We start from the raw sequence: 23,034 nt of genomic DNA, 5'->3' as shown, positions 1-23,034 counted from the left end.
CTGGAAAACACCTGGAGGCAATGATGGCTTCGACTTCAGAAGCAGCACATGGTTAGGAGTCAGGGATTCCTAGTCGTTGGGATCAGTGGAAGCTTTAGTTATTGGACAGCTATTGATAATAGACTCCGCCTCGCAAAGAACTTTACGAAGACCTTCATCATCCAGATTTTGCGTTTTTAATATCAAGTTGAGCACCTTTCAAACAGACCGCATCAACTGCTCCCACACTCTGCCATGATGTGACCCAGAGGGGGGGGTTAAACATCCACTTGATACCCATCTGCAAGAGCTAATCACTGATTTGTGCTTGATTCCACCTTCCTATAGCTTCTTTTAGCTCGCTTTCAGCGCCAACAGAGTGTGCAGTTGTCTGAATGTAACTCCAACACTTGACCACGTCTTACCACGAAGCGTCTGAGGGCATTAATAAAGGAATCAGTGCACAAAGAGAACACTACTTCGAGATGGACAGCTCTTATTGCCAAACATGTGAAAATAACTCCATATCTCTTTATTATGATCATTCCTCACTTAAACCTCAAACGAACCGAAGCAATCCACCCCAACGTGGGTGAATGGAGGTTCATTAGGTAGAATTCGATCCTGAGAAAGATCTCAAACAGTCAAATCAAACACCATGTTCCTTAAAGAAAGACATTTTTTCACCATGTGTCTTCTTATCCAATAGAAGACACAGATCCAACATATGTCTAGCTCCACAAAAAAATAAAACTTTGGCAAGTGAGCTTTTTTCTCTGGTCATCCACAGGCAACGTCTCTCCACTTAGTTTATAAGGCGGTTTCCTGCAGAGATGCGGAGATGTGGGGGAAGACCCACACGCAGCGGGTGGGCACCGTGCGCACCTTTGGCGGTGTAGAGGGGAGGGCAATGGGGCATCTGCTCACCCAGCTGCTGGGTCAGTTGCAACCCAGCCCGACCGACCCAGCCCTAAGAACCAATCCTTATCCTGAAGTTACGGATCTGATTTGCCGACTTCCCTTACAGCTACCTTGATCTAACACGCCAGAGGCTGTTCACATTGGAGACCTGCTGCGGGTACGGGTACACCCTGGCACGAGATTTGTACCCTCTCCCCCGGATTTTCAAGGCCCAGTGAGAACTCACTGGACGCCGCCGAAACTGCGATGTTTTCCAAGGCGTGGGCCCATCTCTCGGGGCAAACCCATTTCAGGGCACCCTTCCCTTCACAAAGAACTCCCCCCGGGTCTCCCACCAGCTTCTCTAGGATTCCTTGCGCTACTGCACTGGATGCCTCGTGGCGTCCGTCTCCGCCTCTCCAGACTTGGGGACCTGACCGCCCTTCCGAACAGCGTTCGCTCATCTCTCAGGACCGACTAACCCATGTTCAACTGCTGTTCTCATGGAACACTTCTCCACTTCGGCCTTCAAAGATCTCGTTTGAATATTTGCTACAACCACCAAGATCTGCACCCACGGCGGCTACACCGGGGCCCACGCCCTAGGCTTCCATGTGGACTGCGGCAGCTTTCCTGCTACGGGTCCCCAATGAGTTGTCTGAAGAGGACATGGATGATGTGCCTGACCGACGGAGCCACAAGGGCTAATAATGGACAGTTACCCCCCAGAAAGGCTGCAACATCAAGTCACAGTTTGATACGTATTCGACCAGGACCTGTACCTGGGTTAGGACTGTCTCCCCAATAGATGCATGGAAGGGGTTCATGTCTGATGATATAATAGAAGAGGTGCTGATATGCACAAACAAGGAGTGAGAAAAAGAGCCTCAGACAGGGGGAGAGAGTGGAGAAATGTAACCAAAGAGGAGCTTGTGGCCTTCATTGGATTAACCATTCTTGCAGAAAGTAAGAAGAACTGGGATGTGCCAGTCTGTACGCTTTGGACTACCCTCATGTCCTCTTTCACTACATCCACCACATCCTTTGGTTTTCCCCTAGGTCTCCTGCCTGGCAGTTCAAAACTCAGCATCCTTCTACCAATATATTCACTATCTTTCCTCTGGACATGTCCAAACCATCTCAGTCTGGCCTCTTTATCTCCAAAACCTCTAACATTTTCTGTCCCTCTGATGTACTCATCTTATGCGGTTCCTGAGATATGAGCAAAAAAATGTACAAAAGTTGAATCAGCCCCACTACAGTAATGTAATTTACAAACTTTACTGTAGTGGGGCTGATTCAAAATAGTGATGAGTCAGCCTAAAGCAGGGGTTTCAACTCACGTTCAGCAAAAGCCACAACAGCATAATGGTTGCCCTCAAAAGGCCAGACGTAACCATAAGACAGTACAAACTAAATGTTAGTAAATTAAATGTAATGTAATGTAAAATCAATGGAACTACACTTTAATTTTAAATAACATGGAATTCTTAACGTATTCAACTTACAAATATTAAATATTTGCATAGAGGTAAAAACAATATGTACTTGTTTGTCTGTTATTATAACATGAATCCTTAATTTGTCAGGTTATATTTTCCTTTACTGTAAATGTAAGCAGCAATGTCTCCCCTAAGCTCAAAAAATCATTGGAGGACTTTGCCCCTACTCAGCCACCGTACATCTGTATGGTATGGCACATCTCCGTGCTCCGAGCCTATCTCCTGCAACAACAGCTGGAACTAGTGGTGATTTAGGCTGTGAGTACAAATGAAGTTTACTGTTTTCATCGCTATTTTGAATCAGCCCCACTACAGTAATGTAATTTACAAACTTTACCATGATGTTGCTGCTGTTAATTGGGGCACAGTCATGGCTGGACAGGGTGTACAGCCTTGAACCAACAAAGTGTTTAAAAAGGAACGTATTTAAAATGTATTAAAAAGGATCTCCTCAGAGTTTTAGGATGAACTTCAAATATTTTATTCATATAAGAGTAATCTGTTACCATTGAAAAGTCTCTTTTTATTTTTGACTTAACAGGTTGTATTTCTGTTTTCCTAACTATTTATGGGTCTTCATATTTTAAAGTGACATATTTATCAGTGTGAATCTTCGTGTTTATAATCGATATCTGTAGGTTCTCAGTCATTCAGGTAGAGGTAAATCAAAAGCATCACTTCATCCGTTGTAGTTTTTCACAAAACAACAACTAGTGTGGTGGAAACGCCACCTTATACAGTATGCAATGTGGCTGCGCGCCTAAACAAAATACTTTTATTTTGAAATACCTTTCCGGAAATTCCTCTTTCAGCGGAAGTTATAGCACCTCGTGCAGCTCCAGCAATTACAAAACCTAGTCAGCCAGAGAAGTCGACGTCAGATAGATCTGGAAACGTATCAGTAAGTACATTTCACTGCGCTTCGGTTTCTGTATCATCATGGACTGGCTCTATAGAGTTAAAACTCTGCATTTTTATATCTGACATAAATAGCTGGAGTTCAGTGAAATGGGACGGAAAAGGAAATAGCTTTGTTAGAATGAGCCTGAAACGTGCAACGTCCGATGGGCTGACGTTGGTAATGTCGGGAAAAAAACATGAAGACGTCGGGAAAGAAATCATTACGTAAATAAAGGCGTTTAACACTTTGGGAAAACATTACGAAGTTTACATTCCGGGCCACTGTGAAAACAATGCTCTTAAAAGTTGTTGTAATAGTTTCAAATTGTTACCACTAAAGATCGGCGCTTATTAGCTGCTAATTTAATATTTATGTAAGTGTACCAGCCTTTACTCAAAAAGCTGAGTTATATACGCTGCGGTCTGAAACAAGAACCAATGCAGTCAGAGACTGCAACATCCCGCGACACCCCTGAATTCAAAAGTTTACCCTGACCTACTTGCATAGGTCAAACATCAAAGCTTGTGCTCTGACCCACTTTCATAGATCAAAGCAGTAGCTTTGATCTACGGTCTTGCACTGGCCTTCTCCCTCATCTTTCTATCTTATCCTGTTCCTGAGTGTACAAAAGTTAAAATTTGACCTTGACCTAGTTTTCTCAAGGTAAAAAGTCATCCTCTCATTTTTATCCCCTTTGCTGACCGAGTAATCTGCTTTTTGTTTCATCTTTCTATCTGCAACGGTTGCAAAGACATTTGGTGGACTAACAGATGAACGTACGAACGGACTAATGGAGTAACGGACGAACACACAAACGCTGACATTTACAATACTGTATATCACCGTTTGAAGTGGGATGTAATAACTGCAAATACATTATGTTGAACATCATCTGTAAACGTGTGTACATACATGTATATTATATGTGTGTATTTTACAAACATGTTAATGTAGAGTATTTATGTATATAATGGCTATTATATATGTATACATACATATTTACATCTATACATATGTACATACATATCATGTATGTACACATATGCAATGTATTATCATTTTTAATGAAGAGAACTAATATTGAAAGGCCTTTTGAGGGCAACCATTATGCTGATGTGGCTTTTGGTAAAAATGAGTTGACCTCCCCTGCTTTAGGCTGACTCTTCGCTGTAAGTCAGCCTATATCGCTAGACATCGCGATAATCGATATCTGTGTAGGTTCTCAGTCATTCAGGTAGAGGTAAATCAAGAGAAGCATCACTTCATCCGTTGTGGCTTTTCACAAAAAAACTGGTGTGGTGGAAATGCCACCGTATATACAATTTGGCTGCACGCCTAAACAAAATACTTTTTTTTTAATATATACCTTTCCGGAAATTCCTCTTTCAGCGGAAGATATAGCACCTCGTGCAGCTCCAGCAATTACAAAACCTAGTCAGCCAGAGAAGTCGACGTCAGATAGATCTGGAAACGTATCAGTAAGTACATTTCACTGTGCTTCGGTTTCTGTATCATCATGGACTGGCTCTATAGAGTTAAAACTCTGTATTGTTATATCTGACAGATAAATATCTGGAGTTCAGTGAAATGGGATGGAACAGGAAATAGCTTTATTAGAATCAGCCCGAAATGTGCAACATACTGTATATACACATACATAATTTCTTATCATTTTTAATGAAGACAACTAATATTGAAAGGTACAAGAGGCTTTAACAATAAGCAACTGATGTGAATAAATGCATTACTGATATTATACAGTGCGCCCTCATTCTTTATGAATTTTGAGTTGGGGCGACGAACTATTAATCTTATTTTTTACGGTAATTTAAACATTTAGACCCCCATACTGATATTAAACCGCCTTCTATTTGTATTACCCCTTCCCACACGATTATTGACTGTATAAAGCACTTTTGTGTCTCCCGTAAGTCCGAGACTCACGGAACTGAGCGCACTTCCGTATGCTGTCAGCCAATAGAATGCACGTGACTGCCTACCAAAAATCTGCGATGTGGTGAAGTCGTGAGCTTTGATGCACGAATGCGCGAGGGTGCACTGCATTACAATGCTGATTCTTGTCAAATTGTACAATGTTGGAAGCAACCACTCCAGATATGGAATAGGTGATGAAATCTCACGTCAAAATAACTACAGACAATGAAGTCAACTCATAGCAGATAGATGAATGGATAGATGAAATGATTGATTGATTGACTGATTGATTACAACATGTTGGAAGTTGAAGAAGAAATGATCTGGTGGAAAATCTTTGAGTATTAAGTAGACTAAGCTTCAGCTGATTTTCAAACCAAATTTAATATAAAGCAAAGATAACCTGAGAAAACACAAGAGTACAAGTTTTATGAGATTATTTAAGCCAAAGTCAAAGGTTTTTCCAACAACTACATCATCAGTATGAAAAGGTATTAATCCTCCTGGACTTAATATGTAGTTGTTCCACCTTCATTGGCAGAACATGGACCTAACTGTGCTGATAATTGGACATCAGTCTCTGATCTCTGGTGAACTTTGATCCGTTTTTTTTACAGAACTGCTTTAGTAATCCCACAGTGACCTCTCTCTGCAGTCCGCCTCACTCATGGCTGTGACGATGACAGACAACACGGACAGCAAAATGAACCTGTGAGAAATGACTCGAAGGAATAAAAGTTGTTTAGAATTTTGTATGTTTTTTAGTCTCAGATGAAGTTATTGTAAATTAACCAATCTTACCATTTATACTTTTTTAATCAAGAGAACCATTAATGAAAGGCTTACTGTATTTGCAGCTGACATGAACTGGTTAGCTCATTCCAGAAAATGGGGACATAACGATTGGTGAACCTGATAAATACAGCTACATCTGTTTCCCTGTGCACAGAACAGTCAGCGTGGAGCAGGTGGCAGCGGTGGGACAGGTTCTGGTGGACCCAGGACTTGGCCTCACACGGCGATTCAGAGCTTTATTTACCCTGAAAAACATGGGAGGTAAAATATGTCTACATTTTTTAACATGTTCCGAAGAGATATTGCGCTAAGTATGGCATTCACTCTAAATCAGACCAGTGGGATAACTGTTATGGATGTCGAGGGTCTTTACCAACAGCCACATACAGTAGATAGTCATAGGTCTACTGGAGACTATCCCAGCTGAGTAAGGCCAAAAGGCGAGATACACACCAGATGAGAGGCCAGCTCATTGCAGGGCCACTAAAGCTGACTCAATACAGAAATTCAAAATGAATAGTATAACATGCCTCTAAATAAGGCAACTAAATAGCAAGTTGCCAACAGGCTTTTCCTTTAAAAGGGTAAGCTAACGTTCAAGTCTGTGTCCCTGACATGTTTTGCATTTAAATGATACGTTAGGCTGGAGCTGCTTCGTTGATATGAAAATTCTCTTTTACAAAAGGTACAAATAATGATAATAATAATGGATTAGATTTAGATTCCATTATTCATTCACTCCTCATTCTCACTTGGTGATGGTAAGCTACATGTGTAGCCACAGCTGCCCTGGGGCAGACTGACGGAGGTGTCCACAGCGCAGATTGGCAGCGCAGAATCACTGCGTTTTTGTTGATAGTTACGTCTTTGTACAAAACTGTAGTGAGACCAGAGATGTTGTTTTGCCTAGAGACGGTGTCACTGAGGAAAAGACATACAAAGCTGGAGGTAGCAGAGATGAAGAAATACAAAAAATACTAAAGAGTTTGTGATAATCAGTCATGTTGTCGGGTTGACGTGTTGTCATGTTGTCAGGAAGAACTCTTTAAACACAGGTTTAGTCTGTGCTGTTTTGTTTAGTTTGGTGTGACTGAAGCTCTAACCTGTGTGTAACAGGCGCTGATGCTATACAATGGATCAGTAAGGCCTTCAGTGATAAGTCGGCCCTTCTGAAGCATGAGCTGGCCTACTGCCTTGGACAGATGCAGGACAGACGAGCCATCCCCATTTTGACTGCTGTCCTCAGGGACACCCAGCAGGAGACGATGGTCCGGCATGAAGCAGGTACACATGAACACAATTTGTGGGGTAAAGAGCAGGGTTGTTCACCTTTTGAAACATCATCATCCCGTCATCTCATTGCACATCCCTTGGAGAGCACATCCCCAGTATTTGAGAATCATTGAAGTACAACAACCAAACCAAAATAAGATAAAAAATAGTTACAGAACAAACAACCGTCACAGCCTTCTAATCTGAATATATCAGTTCTTTCTTGCTACAGTAGAATGTATAGGATACAAATTCTGAAGGTGCAGGATCGCTGGAAGCTTCACTGGTTTTTCTGACTGTGTGTGTTGTCAGGTGAGGCCTTGGGAGCAATTGGTGATCCTGTGGTTTTGGACCTTCTGAAAGAATACAGTCAGGATCCTGTCATAGAGGTATGAAGACTTAGCCTAGTCAGAAGGTAGAAACTAATCACAGGGTTGGATCTTAATGCATCATAGTATTGCTCATTTCTCATTTACTGACATGGAATACAGCTTGACATGCACAATGAAGTCATTGTTCATTCCAGTTTTGCCTAAATGCTTTTTTGTTGGAAGAAGAAGAAAACCAAACAAGGGCAAATGACTGAGGTAATTAAATCACTGATATATTGGGTTAACACATCTACCATCTCCTGGATTACTGACTACCTACCAAGCAGTATGTCTGTCTGGGCAGTGTTCAGTCTGAATGTAGTACATGAGTAGCACAAGGGATTGCTCTGTTGCCTTTTCTCTTCACCTTGGTACCACATGTGCCACCTGCAGAAGTTTTCTGATGACTGCAGAGGTATGGTGAATCAACAATGAATGGGAGGAGGAGTTCAGAGCAGTGGCATATGATTTTGTTGAGTGGTCTGCAAATAGTCACCTGTTGTTGAATGTGGTCAAGACCAGAAATATTGTAAGGAACAGACAACCATGAAACAACAGTGGAATTTGGAAGAATATTACAGTGGTGCAGGAGTACAGGAGGAGTATCTGGGAGAGCACCTCGGCAGACTGAATTGGAAGATCAAACCTGAGACTGTGTAGGAAGGGGATGAGCTATTTCTATTTCCTGAGAAGGTTGAGATCCTTCAGCCTTTGCAGCAAGATGCTGGAGATCTACCAGTCTGTGGTCACCAGTGTGCTCTTCTTCACTGCAGTCTGCTGCGAGACCAGCATTGGACCTGACAATACCAACAGACTGAATAATCTGAATAAAAAGGCTAGCTCTGTTATAGGCTGCAAATTTAACACCTTTTAAGGAGGTGGTGGACATGGTGAATTCAAACTGTTGTCCATTATGCTCTTCTGTTTTTGTATACTCTATATTTCATTGTTAATATTTAATAAAGTAATTTATCTTTGTATTATTTATATCTGTATATCCATCTAATCTTGGTAATGGCTTGAATGAACAGATAAACCTACTGAAATGATTTGTCTTCCTCAGTCAGATATCATGTGGTTCCACAAGCCTTTCAGTGCACCCCTACATTGGAGAACTGTAAGCAAGGAATCACTGCTGGCTGCTAGTTGTGCTTACATTTTCAGATTCTCCTTTATTCATTTAATGGGAGCTCAGTTATATCAGCTACATTGTATTTATCTGTCTTATACTTGTGATAATGTCAGACACAGGATAGACACTCTGGAGTAGCTCACAGTCTGCCACACAACTAATAAAATAGTGACTGTAGCTGTATGGAGGTACAAATCTTTGAAAGACTTGAGACTAGCTAGCTGTGGTTCAAGGGCTGTAGTTTCTGAACTCCAAACATTTAAAAGACAAGAGTAGAATAAAAGAGTGGGACCAAAGAATTTTGTGATTCTATTAATGATAGTTTCAAACTTGGAAGAGTCACGACTTAGGTTTAGGGTTGTAACATTTAAATATTGGGGATGGGAATTTTACAAGCCAATGGCTTCTACCCGTCAATCCTTTTTTTTTCTTTTCAGATGTTGATGTTCCAAAACTGATGAAGTCTGCTGTAATAACATGTCTGGAAAGGAAAAAAATATGACAATATATTGATTTATTCAGTTTACCACTTAAAGCTAATGATATATCACACATTTATGCTCTCCAGGTTGCAGAGACGTGTCAGTTGGCTGTTTGTCGACTCAAGTGGCTGCAGAGTAGTGGGGATAAACAGCTGGATCATGAAAGCTCAGACAAGAACCCTTACTGTTCCGTGGACCCAGCCCCTCCATCAACGAAAAAGACTACATCCGAGCTGCGTGCCGTCCTGTTGGATGAGAGTTGCTGTCTCTTTGAACGTTACCGTGCCATGTTTGCGCTGCGTAACTGTGGCAGTGAGGAGGCTGTGCTAGCACTGGGAGAAGGTGGGATGCATCACTACTTTGTAATCACTGCAGTCATACATAAAACCACTTCATCCAAACTTCAGACATGACATTTCTGAACATTTCATGTTGTGATCTCTGTGTTTAGTTTTTACTGTATGCTCCGTCCGAAGGAATCCATGTGGCAATATGTGATGGGGTATGGTGTGTGTAGACAGATAAAGAACCACTGAGTTGAAGAAAATTTTCCCCCATGCTTTTAGGGTCCCAAAAATGTGCATCCAATTATTGGTTTCTTCACTTAGCCTACTGTATTTCTTTAGCCAATTTCATATTTTGAGATTATGGTGTGTCCTAACAGCATAAGTGAAATTTTTTTAGCCCATTGTGGACATTTGTGTCCTCTTACAATATTAACATTTGTGTTTGTCATATGTATTGTTCAAAAACTAATGCAGTCTTTTGAACCCTACGTTTGTTTCTTCCATTTTTGCCATGGATTTTATGAATTTCTGCATCCAGCAGGTTACAAAATAGGACAAAAACAATTTGATTGTAACATCTTCCTTGTTTCCCAGAAGCCTTTGCTCCTCTTTAGTTGACGTCATCCAGCACTTCCGACAATTGATCAGTTCTGTCACACTATAGCAAGAAACTTGTCTGTTTAAGGATCACAAGTGAGAGTAGCTCAATGACAAAAGTAAACAAATGTTTCACTTATGTGTCCAGTGTAAAAGTAGCCCAGTAAGATTTACAGGGAGCTGACTGAAATTCCAATGCATCAGTGTGCTGAAAAAATTGCATGATATGATCAGTCCTATTGTGCAGAACCTAAACCTTTCATTCGCTGTGCATCCCTAGGCCTGCAGTGCTCCAGTGCTTTGTTCCGTCATGAAATTGGCTACGTTCTGGGTCAGATGCAGCATCCAGCAGCAGTGCCAGCCTTGCGTGCAGTTCTGGAGTGTCCTGAAGAGAATGCTATGGTCCGACACGAGGCAGCAGAGGCTCTGGGCTCGATTGGCCATGAGGAATGTCGAGCTGTGCTGCAACTTTACCGTGAAGACAAGGAACGTGTCGTCAAGGAGAGCTGTGACGTGGCTCTTGATATGCTGGAGTATGAGAACAGTGATGAGTTTCAATATGCAGACGGACTGGTCCGGTTACAGGGATAAATATTTAATCCTTGCTGTACTGCTGACATAATTGGACTCAATGCTAAAGCTGTTGCATCCTTCCCTATAAGCTCAACCAATTCTGAGAATTTCTGTAAAGCTGTAGCTGATCATGTTTTATCGGTATATTTGGTGAAGCCAAGCCAAAGTTTGCTGTAATACTATGAATATTTTTTGTATTATTTAAAAGACTCTTAAAGTGTTGGGAATTAAGGTTCTAGCTGGCAGCCACACTGACCATGCAGGAAGCAAAGGTTTTGTTCAAATCTTTTATTGCTGACACTCTGGATGAGTGCCAGCGACATATGCTAGTGGTTCTGTGAAGCAGGGAAATAATTAACATACTATATCCAATAAACAATAGGTTCAAACATGAAATTATTAAAATGAATAATTAAATTAAACATGAAATGAATTAAATGCATGATTAAATTAAAAGTCAAACTTCAACTTAAGTGTACAATTAATCATGAACAAGAAAGACAAACTGAACTTACAATGATATATCAAAGACACAGCATACATCACCAGCTTCAGCATGTGTTCAGTGGCAAAGAGGAAGTCCTGCCCGTTCTTGCCTGTATTTGTAGGGGAGGCAATGACAGACAGGAAGAGCTTCCACCACCTTGTGGAGTGGAGGGGGAATGTAGTCTTTTTTTTTTTTAGGATATTTGTAACATAAAGCATATGAGAAGTGTTGGAAGTGTCATGCATTTTAATGTTATTGTTTTTTCAGATAATATCCATAGTATAAAGGTAACCTTTGACACAGCTTCACAAGATATAAATAAGATACTGTACAAAAAAATTACCTGATTCCGACAGGATCATTTTTGATTAGATTTGGATTTTTATGGAATGACCCTGTTTAACACTTTGGGATTAGAATTTAAATTATATTAAGCTTTGAGAATCAATAATGAATGTGTAAAAGCACAAACATATTACAGATCATGTGATACAGCAGTGAGCTTGAAAACTCTGGCTTAGTGGCTGTAAAGTTGACTTATTTTTCCTCTCAACGAAACAGCAAATGACAGAGGAAGCATAAAGCATCTTGTACTGGTACATATGGGGCCCTACTTCAGGGCTCCTGGGAGTTACTCTGAAGGGACAGGATACGTCACTTTTCAACAAAGTGTCACATGCTTGGGACACTGGAGGTGTGTCACCTTTGTTTTTCCATTTGACAGCCCTACAGGACTCAAAGGATTGATTATTACTTTAGGCAAGTTGGAACTTTCTCTCATCTGCTGCGATAGACATTGAGGTATGTCTGCACTAGCACAAGAATAAAGACCATTTAAACAATCCGTTTTTATTCATGTAGTGCTTATTGTTCTTAAAGTACAAAGTGTTTCACAGAACAGTTTCCCCTAACCTACCACCTCACATCAGAAAGGATTATTACTTCAAAAAGTTTTATTCAATAATACCTGCCTCAAACATTCTAGTTAGTTTAGTCTAGTGAAAGGTAGAAATATCAGTCAATAGAAAATGGTCAAATGTAGGTTAAGTCAAATGACAAAGTTTTTTTAATGTTCAATAACAGTGACGATATTTTACCACAAAAACAAAAAACGAGTGATCTGTAAACGACAAGCCCTGAACAATCTGGTAAAGCGGTTCAGGATGCATTATGAACACAGGACCTCTGGTTAAACATAATGTAATGTTACATCTGATCACAAAACATGGTAGGGAAAAGTTAGATCTTATTAAAATACTGTAACACTACCAAAGCCAACAAACTAACAAAATGTAAGAACTCATTTCGTTTCTCCATACCTGCATCATCGATGATGAAAAGCCCTATTCGTACCAGCCGCCCTGTAACCATAGCAACCGCGTATGTTTGCGTCTCCGCTGCTGACGTCGGTGAACTCCGTGTAGCCGTCACCTGAGGTTCGAACACTATCCTGACCAACTCAGACCGGGCCGGTGACGGAAACCCGAGGCGAACGATGGAGCGACCGGAGCGGAGCCGAGCCCACAGGGACCCGTCTGTGGAGGCCGCCTCCCTCAAGGCGTTCATGATGAAGACCAGCACGGACAGCACCATGAACCTGTGAGTCCGGAGCTACCAGCGTTCGCTGACATTGTTAATTGTTGGCTACCCCACTGTGATGTAACTAGTAACTCGGAGGTAGTCAGATCTGTGCACACATAATTTTATGAACTGAGGCGTTTGATCAAATTCACTGTCTTGTGCTTTTATATAGTAAAGTTGCACTGGATAATTTATTCATTTTCTAGACGTTTTCAGTATAACACAGCAACAACATCACAGATAATGCCAACCTCCACGTCTGTGTACCATCTGTATCCTCTCTAACATCAACTGCACGCTTGTCTTCCTCATTACATCCATCCACCTTCTCTTTGGTCTTCCTCTTGCCCACTTTCCTGGTAGCTCCATCCTCATTACCTTTTTACCAAAATACTCACCATGTCTCCCCTGGACGTGTCCAAACCATCCAAATATGCTCTCTCTGAGTTTGTTTCAAAAACATCTCACCTTAGCTGTTCCTCTGATGAACTCATTTCTGATGCTTTTCTGATCCAATCCAACCTGAAAGCTCAACATCTTCATTTATGCCACCTCCAGTTCAGCTCCCTTCTTTTAAGCAGCACTGTCTCTAATCCATCCATCATGCATGTCCTCACCACTGTCTCTAATCCATCCTTCATAGCTGTACTCACCACTGTCTCTAATCTACCCATCATGGTTGTCCTCACCACTGCCTCTAATCTGTCCATCATGGCTGTTTTCACCACTGTCTCTAATCCCTCCATCTCTAATCCGTCCATCACGGATGTCCTCACCACTGTCTCTAGTCCATCCATCATGGCTGATCTCACCACTGTCTTATAAACTTTGCCCTTCATTCTAGCAGAGACTCTTCTTATTCGAACGTGGTAAGTGGTTATAGTCTTACAGGACACTTGATTTACGTTGTTCTTAAACGTTTCAGATATGACCACTTCACACAGGTGCTGCTCAAGGTGATGGATGAGCGTCCACATAATGCTTTGGATGTCATTGAGGATATAAGCCATGATCTGAAGCAGGCTTTATTTGGGGACCACAAGAGTACCCTGCGAGACACTTCACAGGTTACAGCTGCTGAACTGCTAGCTGAGCAGCATCGCTTGCTGTTCCACCGGCCAGAAGAGGCCGACCAGGAAGAGGAGGTACTGTGTACTATGCTATGAATGCCTTTGTCTTTTGTAGGGGAAAGGCTGGCATACCTGTGTGACACTGAACAATAAAGTTTTTATTAGTGTACATCCGCTTATCTGTCTTGTGGGTAGCGGGTCTGCTACAGTCAGTGGTCCCCAACAACCGGGCCGTGGACCTGTACTGGTCCGTGGGTCATTTGGTACTGGGCCGCACATAAAGAAAAAATAATTTACATTACTTCCGTTTTATTTCGGAGTCGGAAAGACGTTTTATTTTGAAAAGTGACGTCTGTGCGAAATGACGCAAAGACGAATAAATGCGTCTGTCCCGCTTGACAGGTATCGGTTACTTGACAGGTTACCTCTAAATTAAGTGCCCACAACCACACCTGTGTTCTGGATTAAAGTCAAGGCAGATAATTCTGACATCGCCCAAAAAGTATCAAAAACCCCACTTCCATTTCCAACCTCCAGTCTTTGTGGAGCGGGATTTTCTGCAGTGACAGTAAAGAAAACCAAACTGAGGAGTAGACCGAACGTACGGAACACACTTCAGGTGTCATTGTCTCCCGTTACCCCTAGATCAGCCGTCCCCAACCACTAATTCTCATTATTGTAATCATTGACTTGTTCACCCTTTTATTAGAAAAGATCAGTATGTCTCCTACGTTGAATGCACTGATTGTAAGTCGCTATGTTTCAAAATAAACGTCATTAGTGCAGTCACTTGAGTCAAGTTTTTAATATAATTATTTTTTACAATGATTTAGTTTACAGAAATGTTAATTATCAATTTATGAAAAAAAGAAGGTTGTTTATAATCTGTTGATGTCTGCATTTGACATAAAACCACTGCGGATGATTTATTATTAGACCACAGCTGTCCTGGCGTCATTAATGATTATTGAGCAAATGAAGACCACTCCGTGAAAATATTGTCTTAGATGACAGCACACTAATGTTTAGACAAAAAAGGTTGGGGACCAATGTGCTAGAGCATATCCCAGTCGGCTACAGTTGAAAGGCAGGGCATATCCCAGATAAGACACCAACTCATTGTGGGCCACAGGTTAGGGTTAGGGTTAGGGTTAGGGTTAGACAAAAAAAAACCACTCATGCTCACACTCAAACCTATCAACAATTTGGAGTAGCCAATTCATGTCAGTTGCATAACTTTGGAGTAACTGTTAGGCAACAACACTACCTGGTGTGCCACCGTGCCGTCCAAGTCCAAACATGTTAAAATAATGTGGATGAAAATAATGATGATGATGAATTTATAGTATTTATCTAATATAGAGAGCTGAGTTTGCTGTTTATGGGTATCTTTTGGTTCATCAGGTGGAAACAACTTTTCCGAATGTGAGTGAGATCGGGTTCTACTTGGAGCAGGCTGGCGTGGGCCTGGGACGGGAGGAAATGCAGAGGATCTTCCTTTCACTGAAACAGCTTGTAGAGTCACAAGCACTGCAGCGCTGCCGACTCTGGGGTAAGATCCTGGGAACAGAGAGCAGCTACATTGTTGCTGAAGCTGACCACCAAGAGGGGGAGGAAGAGGAAGAGGAGAGCACTGACGAAGAGGAGAAAGAGATCGAGATGTCACAGAATGACAGTGAGGTGAGAAACTGAGACAAATTTAATCAGTGTACCAGATAGTCATCATTCCTTTTCCAATTGGGACATGAGTTTATGTTTACCTCAATTTCAGACAAAGCCTAAGCATAAATTACTCCTGCTTGTATATTTATTTCACATCCAACAAAGACATTATGTTTTATTAAAATGTTTTGCTTTTACACAAGAGAGTCACAGTTCCACAGATTAAAGGGGTCCTATTATGAAAATCACATTTTTCAACTCCTAGAATCTGGAAAACAAACACTTCCTGCATCATTAAATATTTGAAGTTTTAGGAGTTCGTGGGCCGTACCGAATCAAAACAATCAGATTTTGCTCAAGTTGTCCTTTGTGATGTCACAAACGGGGCTCAGTGATTGGACAGACTGATTGACGATATTGATTGTTTGACATGCCCAAGGGCATGGCCATCCCTGAGGGGGAGTTCGTTCAGGCAATGGTAGCATTGTGAGGTAATGTCCTACCACAGAGCTACACACTGAAAGTTCCTCAAAAAGCTAACATTTGGCTAACTAGTTAGCTAAGCTTCAGTCATGTGTGTGTGTCTCCGCCAAAGGCATATCCTCATTGTCATAATCTGACTGAGATAGAAGTGACTGACTCTGTATCCATTACAGCAGCGGTCCCCAACCATTTTTGCACCACGGACCGGTTTCATCTAAGACAATATTTTCACGGACCGGCCTTCATTTGCTCGATAATCATCAATGACACTAGGACAGCTGTAGTCTAATAATAAATCATCCGCAGTGGTTTTATGTAAAACGCAGACATCAACAGATTATAAACAACCTTTTTTTCATAAATTGATAATCAACATCTCTATAAACTAAATAATTGTAAGAAATAATGTATTAAAAACCTGATTCAAGTGACTGCACTGATGAGGTTTATTTTGAAATATAGCAACTTACAATCAGTGCATTCAACGTAGGAGAAATACTGATAATTTCCAATAATAGGGTGAACAAGTCAATCAAATAATAATTACAATAATGAGAATTAGTGGATGGGGACCGCTGATCTAGGGGTAATGGGAGACAATGACACCTGAAGTGTGTTCTGGACGTCCGGTCTTCTCCGCATTTTGGTTTTCTTTACGGTCACTGCGGAAAATCCCGGACAGGAGGTTGGAAGTGGAAGAAGGGTTTTTGATACTTTTTGGAAGATTTTAGGATAATCTGCCTTGACTTTAATCCAGGACACTGGCATGGTTTTGGGCGTTTAATTTAGGGATAATAGCTGGTAACCTGTCACATGACCGAGACCTGTCAAGAGGGACAGACACATGCATTTGTCTTGTGTGTCATTTCGCACAGACGTCACTTTTCAAAGTAAAACATCTTTAGACTGGTAATCGATAAAAAAAAAGAAAGTCAAACATTTTATGCCACCCGGTACCTAATATCCCGCGACCAGGTACCCGGTTGCGGCCTGGTGGTTGGGGACCACTGAAATAGACGGATGTAACAGAATTGGGTAATTTTTCAAACTGCATCACACTGCATCCCAGGATGTAAAACCCCTGCATTTTCCTCACTGTAGAGAAAATAGGGACGGCGCAAAACAGCCAGTTCAATATACTGATGCAGTACTCGCTCTGGCCTCCCTTTCCCATGATTCATTTAGACTGTGATAGTTTCGCTCCCTGTAATCTCTCATTGTCTGTGACGATTGTCGAGAAACTGCGTATGTCCTGTCTGTAAACATCTGTTGTCGTCGCCACTGAATTTTGTTCCATTTGCAAACACCGTGTGTTTTAAATTCCCTCGCAATGTTTACCAGTGGTCTCACTAGGATCCCTCCATGTAGTGTTTACATAATGAATAACGGAGTCACGTTTGACTGAGAAAGCGGCTCTACGCTCAGCGCAGAGAAATCAACAGTTATTAACAAGAGAGACAAACAAGAGAAAAATGAGAGAAAAATATGTAGTAATAAAGTTACAGAAAATTAAAAAGTTACAGACGGAACGCTAGTGTGTGCGTGTTCAAGTGGCTCATGCCAACAAAATGCACATGAACGAGAGGGTGGAGGAAATGTTGATAGAGGCACCTCGAAGGGGGAGGGGGTGGAGATAGGGAACTGAGAGCTATTGAATATCAATATTCAATCAAAGATATTGAGGAGCACGGATCACTTTGGGGCAAGACATTTCAAATACAGTGTAGTTGGACATCTGACAGCTGAATGACATGAATTTAAAAAAGTATAATATGGGACCTTGAAAGCTACAGATGGACAACTTCCTTCCAATCAGTTTTACAAGCTCCTTCTCACATATTGCATTTATTCTCTGCTCTTGGTTGTATTTATCAGCTCACACTAATGGACTTGTCTAGACATTAGTGTGCTGTCTTAAATACTATTTTTGATGTGACTCTCATGAAGATAACTGAAATATAGTTACATTATATTGGTCATCTTTGAAATGGGCAATTGTATATTATTAATTTAAACAGTTATTGATTTTTGAATTTGTTGCTTCTGGTGTTTTCCAAATTATGACAGTGATCATTTTGTGACAGCAAGATACAAGTCCTTTTAAAAGTTGAAAAAAGAACATGAACATTATTGTACACAGGCTTTATATGAAGCCTGGCTTAATAAACAAATTTATCAGAATTCAGCTGGCTTGTGTTGCCAGGTTGAATGAAATCTGACCAGGGCCTTCAGAATCTAAAATGCAGGCCTCCCTGCACTGTCAGTGAACGGGCAAGTATAGTTGCTAGAAAGATGCGATAGCCAATCAGATCACGAGTTGGAGACTCGAGGCCTTCTAGCTGGTCTCACAGTGTCCTGACATGTACGTGTCCTGTGATTGGATACTCACACTGAGAAGCATTGCTACGCAGATCACAAGAGTAGGGCTATGGTTAGAGCGTAGAGCTTTAGGAGACATTTACACACTTGCTTTTTGCTGCCACAATGGCTGAAGGAGGACAAAACTAAGACATGGTTGCTGATAAACGGCATTTTGAAGAATCACATTTGAAGAGAAGCTAGCTTTTGTTAGACAAGAGAGACTGGACCGACACGCTTTCAGCACTGGCCCCATGTCAATAGAAAATATGAAATGCACGGCCCACCACATGGTGCTCAAGGTTGGTGTCAGAACAAGGAAAGGGACTTTTCAGTATTCAACTCCTGCTTCTTTGAACTGCTTGCAGTCTGATCTTAAAATTGGGATGAAAGGAGTTCAAAACTATTGGTGACATCCACCGAATCTGTACGCTCTATATCCAGATGTTTTATGTAATTTTATCATTGTTATTTTTGAGCTGTGTGATGTTTTGCTGCTCGTCCTAGTCAGACCTCCCTGTTAAATGAAGTCTTTGAACACAGTGAGACATACATTGTTTAATATATTGCCATACAAGGGACCAACTCTCCACACTAACCTTGTAATTAAGTGTAAGATTGTATAATGACGAATAAAGCTGTCTATCTTACTTATCTTGTTCAAAAGCATGTGCTATGGAAGAGGTAATTAAATTTTTAAGCTAGATCCAGATGAAATGCCAATATTGAGGTAGGGCTTTCCTTAAGTGGCTTTTAAACTAAAAATAAAGCCACAGTAAAGTCAAATTCTAAGGCGAAATGTAGGTACTTGACGTATTGGGGAGACCTGCATTGACATTTATGCTCTCTGACTGCTGTCTGGTTATTAGTTTGATAACATCATCAAATAACATTAAAAATAAGAAATTGCCTGTTAGTTGCCGATTATCTATTTATTTAGTTTCATCACAATATCATAATGTTCAAACTTTGCAATTGTGGTCAAATGTATTTTCATCGTAATTAAGTCAAAAATAAAAGGACTAAGGATAAAAGTCTCTCATCTACACATGGTAAATATGTTAAATTATTTGTCTTGTGATGACAGGCAGATCCAATTCCTCAGTCAACCTATAAACCCCAACCAATGGTGCCAAAGGAAGTCAAAGGAACAGGTGCCAACAAGTTTGCTTACTATGTGTGCAGAGAGCCTGGTCTTCCTTGGGTAAAGCTTCCTTCAGTTACCCCTACCCAGATCATTGTTGCTCGTCAAATTTGTAAATTTTTCACTGGGAGGCTGGATGCTCCAGTTGTGAGCTTCCCACCTTTCCCTGGGAATGAAGCCAGCTATCTGAGAGCACAGATTGCTCGGATTTCTGCTGGCACGCAGGTCAGCCCTCAGGGCTTCTTCCTGGCTGGGGAAGAAGAAGGTGATGAAGAAGACGAGGCACCCAGGGACAGCTATGAAGTAAATCTGGATTTTGAAGGTATTCCAGTTTCAGAGATGGCTCAGTCTTTGTCCACATGGGTGCATCATGTTCAACACATCCTTCAGCAGGTACAAGTTTCATCATAGCAGGACTGTGCTGTATTTTGGCTAATGCATGCATAATCTTATGTTAATGCATATATATGGACCATTCAGGGCCGCTGTACCTGGGTTAACATGGCTGTGAAACAAGGTGAAAACTCTAATGAAGAACTAGAGGCAGAGGAGGATGAAGAGGAGCCTGATGAGCCTCAGCCAGACATTGGACCACCTTTGCTCACACCTCTTTCCCAAGATGCAGGTCAGTCTTTGACTAAACCAAAAAAAAAATTAGCCCTGGCTTCAAACAGCAACAGCCTGTGATTTCCAAAGAGGAGGAAGGATATGTTACCCCACCCAATTATATTGAAATCCAAATTCTCACACTTTGATAGTTGCAGTTTGGTTTACTACTAAAGTCTCTCAGTGTCCTATGACTGCGCGCCTGACTAAAAGACAAGTGAAAGCAGAAGGGATTAATGGCTAATCCGAATCCTCATTTCATGGAATAATCAACTGTTTGAGAACTGCCTTCCTAGACTAGTTCCAGGAATACTTTCCTCCAGAAGAGGCAGAAACATAGGGTGACCTATAAGAGTGGAGGTAGGAGCACGCAGGTAGACTACATCTTGTGTAGACGATGTAATCTGAAGGAGATCAGTGACTGGAAAGTAGTGGTAGGTGAGAGTGTAGCCAAACAGCATAGGATGGTGGTGTGTAGGATGAATCTGGTGATGAGGAAGATGAAGAGGGCAAAGGCAGAGCAGAGGACAAAATGGTGGAAGCTGAAAAAGGAAGAGTGTTGTAGGACTTTTAGGAAAGAGTTAAGACAGGCTTTGGGTGGTCAGGAGGTGCTTCCAGATGACTGGACAACTACAGCTAATGTGATCAGGGAGACAGGTAGGAGAGTACTCGGTGTGTAATCTGGAAGGAAAGTAGATAAGGAGACTTGGTGGTGGAATGAGGAGGTACAGAAGTGTATACAGAGAAAGAGGTTAGCTAACAAGAAGTGGGACACTGAGAGGACTGAGGAGAGTAGACAGGAGTACAGGGAGATGCAGCGTAAGCCGAAGGTAGAGGTAGAAAAGGCCAAACAAGGGGCTTATGATGACTTGTATGCTAGGTTGGACAGTAGGGAGGTAGAGACTGATCAATACAGGTTGGCAAGACAGAGAGACAGAGATGGGAAGGACGTGCAGCAGGTTAGGGTGATTAAGGATAGAGATGGAAGTCTATTAACAGGTGCCAGTAGTGTGATGGGAAGATGGACAGAGTACTTTGAAGAATTGATGAACAAGGAAAATGAGAGAGAACAAAGACTAGAAGAGGTGGCTGTTCTGGACCAGGAAGTAGCAAATATTAGTCAGGATGAAGTGAGGAGGGCATTGAAGAGGATGAAGACTGGAAAGGCAGTCGGTTCTGATGATATACCTGTGGAGGTATGGAAGTGTCTAGGAGAGGTGGCAGTTGAGTTTCTGGCTGGGTTGTTCAACAGGACTTAAATAGTGAGAAGATGCCTGAGGAATGGAGGAGAAGTGTGCTGGTGCCCATTTTTAAGAACAAGGCAGATGTACAGAGTTGTGGCAACTACAGAGAAATAAAGCTGATTAGCCATACAATGAAGTTATGGGAAGGAGTAGTTGAAGCTAGACTACGGGCAGAAGTGAGCATTCGTGAGAAGTACTATGGTTTCATGCCAAAAAAGAGTACTACAGATGCAGTACTACAGATGCGTATATATAGGTAGAAATAAATAAATAAATAAATAAATAAATAAATAAATATAAATATATATATATATATATATATATATATATATATATATATATATATATATATATATATATATATATGTATGATCACTCATCCATGGCTTCATATATGTCCCTTAGAAATTTTCAACACACCTCCCTGGAGTCTAAGGATGTCCTCAAACCTCACTTCTCAGCATGCAGCTGCTGTGTTGCGTTCCAACCTCTGGCCTGGGGCATATGCATATGCCTGTGAAAAGTAAGTGTAAAAGTCACAGTGTTCAAGCGGTCTGTGTGTTTGACTTCTCAAAGAAAAATATCTTGCGCACAGTCATGGGTTTTCTTGTGTCCGTTTAGGAAGTTTGAGAACATATATATTGGATGGGGTGTGAAGTACAATGGAGGTGGGTACAGTCCCTCTGTCCCCCCCCTACCCCAAAATGAATATCCCAGTGGACCAGAGATCACGGAGGACGTAGACCCATCACCAGAGGAAGAGCAGGATCTCAAAGAGTCTTTGGAGGAGCAGCAAGCTTCCCAGGAGGACATGGATGACACAGACGAGCACGAGGAAGAAGATGACTAAAAAACGTTTGACATTTTCATATTTGTTTGACTTCAAAGTTAATTTCAATTTAATTACAAATATTTGCTTATAAATCAATAAATAAATAAATCAGTTTACTCAACAACAGAAGACATATTATCAGTGCATTTGAATAAAAAAAAACAGGAACGGATTTTCTTTTCATATAATTATGTAAAATTTAGCCATGAAATCCGAACACATACTGAAAACACAAAAGAAAAAACAGATGGAGGAGAAGCTAGAAAGGTGGAGGTTTGTCCTGGAAAGGAGAGGAATGAAGGTTAGCCACAGTAAGATAGAGAACATATGTGTGAATGAGAGGGACCCAAGTAGAAGAGTGAGGTTACAGGGAGAAGAGATCAAGAAGGTGGAGGAAGTACTTAGAGTCAACAGTCCAGGGCAATGGAGAGTGTGGAAGAGAGGTGAAGAAGCGTGTACAGGCAGGATGGAACGAGTGGAGAAAAGTGTCAGGTGTGATGTGTGATAGAAGAGTTTCAGCTAAAATGAAAGTAAAGGTGTACAAAACTGTTGTTTGGTCTAGAGACAGTGTCACTGATGAAAAGACAGGAGACAGAGCTGGAGGTAGCAGAGATGAAGAAGCTGAGGTTCTCTTTGGGAGTGACCAGGATGGATAGGATCAGGAATGAGTACATCAGAGGGACAGCACATGTTAGAGGTCTGGCCTCTCTGACTTTGTTCTCAAACTTGTGTAGTTGGTGTGAGAGAAGAGGATGCAGAAGACAGGGTTAGATGGAGGCAATTGATTCGCTGTGGCGACCCCTGAAGGGAAAAGCCGAAAGAAGAAAAAGAAGAACTGAAA

At 41.4% G+C, this 23,034-nt stretch overlaps 2 protein-coding genes across 3 annotated transcripts; both read left to right on the top strand.

Moving 5' to 3' along the window:
- Positions 1–3,184: 3,184 nt before the first annotated feature.
- Positions 3,185–12,057, top strand: dohh (deoxyhypusine hydroxylase/monooxygenase). Of its 2 annotated transcripts, XM_068319375.1 has the most exons (8): positions 3,185–3,282; positions 4,672–4,760; positions 5,835–5,928; positions 6,167–6,273; positions 7,129–7,296; positions 7,597–7,673; positions 9,356–9,611; positions 10,434–12,057. In XM_068319375.1, the coding sequence occupies exons 3-8, from the start codon at positions 5,885–5,887 to the stop codon at positions 10,742–10,744; spliced, it is 963 nt and encodes a 320-aa protein (XP_068175476.1). In that variant the 5' UTR covers positions 3,185–3,282; positions 4,672–4,760; positions 5,835–5,884; the 3' UTR covers positions 10,745–12,057. The 2 variants fall into 2 exon arrangements, with proteins under 2 accessions (XP_068175476.1, XP_068175478.1); XM_068319377.1 differs by lacking the exon at positions 4,672–4,760 and having other exon boundaries at positions 3,192–3,282.
- A 627-nt stretch (positions 12,058–12,684) lies between these two features.
- On the top strand, positions 12,685–22,270 carry LOC137599355 (radial spoke head protein 6 homolog A-like). Its single transcript, XM_068320222.1, has 7 exons — positions 12,685–12,812; positions 13,720–13,939; positions 15,269–15,544; positions 19,455–19,904; positions 19,992–20,136; positions 21,767–21,884; positions 21,983–22,270. The coding sequence occupies exons 1-7, from the start codon at positions 12,709–12,711 to the stop codon at positions 22,209–22,211; spliced, it is 1,542 nt and encodes a 513-aa protein (XP_068176323.1). The 5' UTR covers positions 12,685–12,708; the 3' UTR covers positions 22,212–22,270.
- Positions 22,271–23,034: the final 764 nt, after the last annotated feature.

Source organism: Antennarius striatus, chromosome 7, assembly GCF_040054535.1.
Source record: "Antennarius striatus isolate MH-2024 chromosome 7, ASM4005453v1, whole genome shotgun sequence".
Taxonomy (NCBI): domain Eukaryota; kingdom Metazoa; phylum Chordata; class Actinopteri; order Lophiiformes; family Antennariidae; genus Antennarius; species Antennarius striatus.
The sequence above is the reverse complement of the archived record's forward strand: the minus strand, read 5'-3'. Positions and strand labels throughout refer to the sequence as shown.

Excerpts from the sequence above, each read along its gene's own strand:
- LOC137599355 (XM_068320222.1), top strand. The coding sequence starts at position 12,709 with ATGGAGCGACCGGAGCGGAGCCGAGCCCACAGGGACCCGTCTGTGGAG. Across the intron at positions 15,545-19,454 it reads TGTCACAGAATGACAGTGAG|GCAGATCCAATTCCTCAGTC; the intron begins GTGAGAAACTGA and ends TTGTGATGACAG. Across the intron at positions 21,885-21,982 it reads TATGCATATGCCTGTGAAAA|GAAGTTTGAGAACATATATA; the intron begins GTAAGTGTAAAA and ends GTGTCCGTTTAG.
- dohh (XM_068319375.1), top strand. The coding sequence starts at position 5,885 with ATGGCTGTGACGATGACAGACAACACGGACAGCAAAATGAACCT. Across the intron at positions 5,929-6,166 it reads ACGGACAGCAAAATGAACCT|AACAGTCAGCGTGGAGCAGG; the intron begins GTGAGAAATGAC and ends CCCTGTGCACAG. Across the intron at positions 9,612-10,433 it reads TGTGCTAGCACTGGGAGAAG|GCCTGCAGTGCTCCAGTGCT; the intron begins GTGGGATGCATC and ends GTGCATCCCTAG.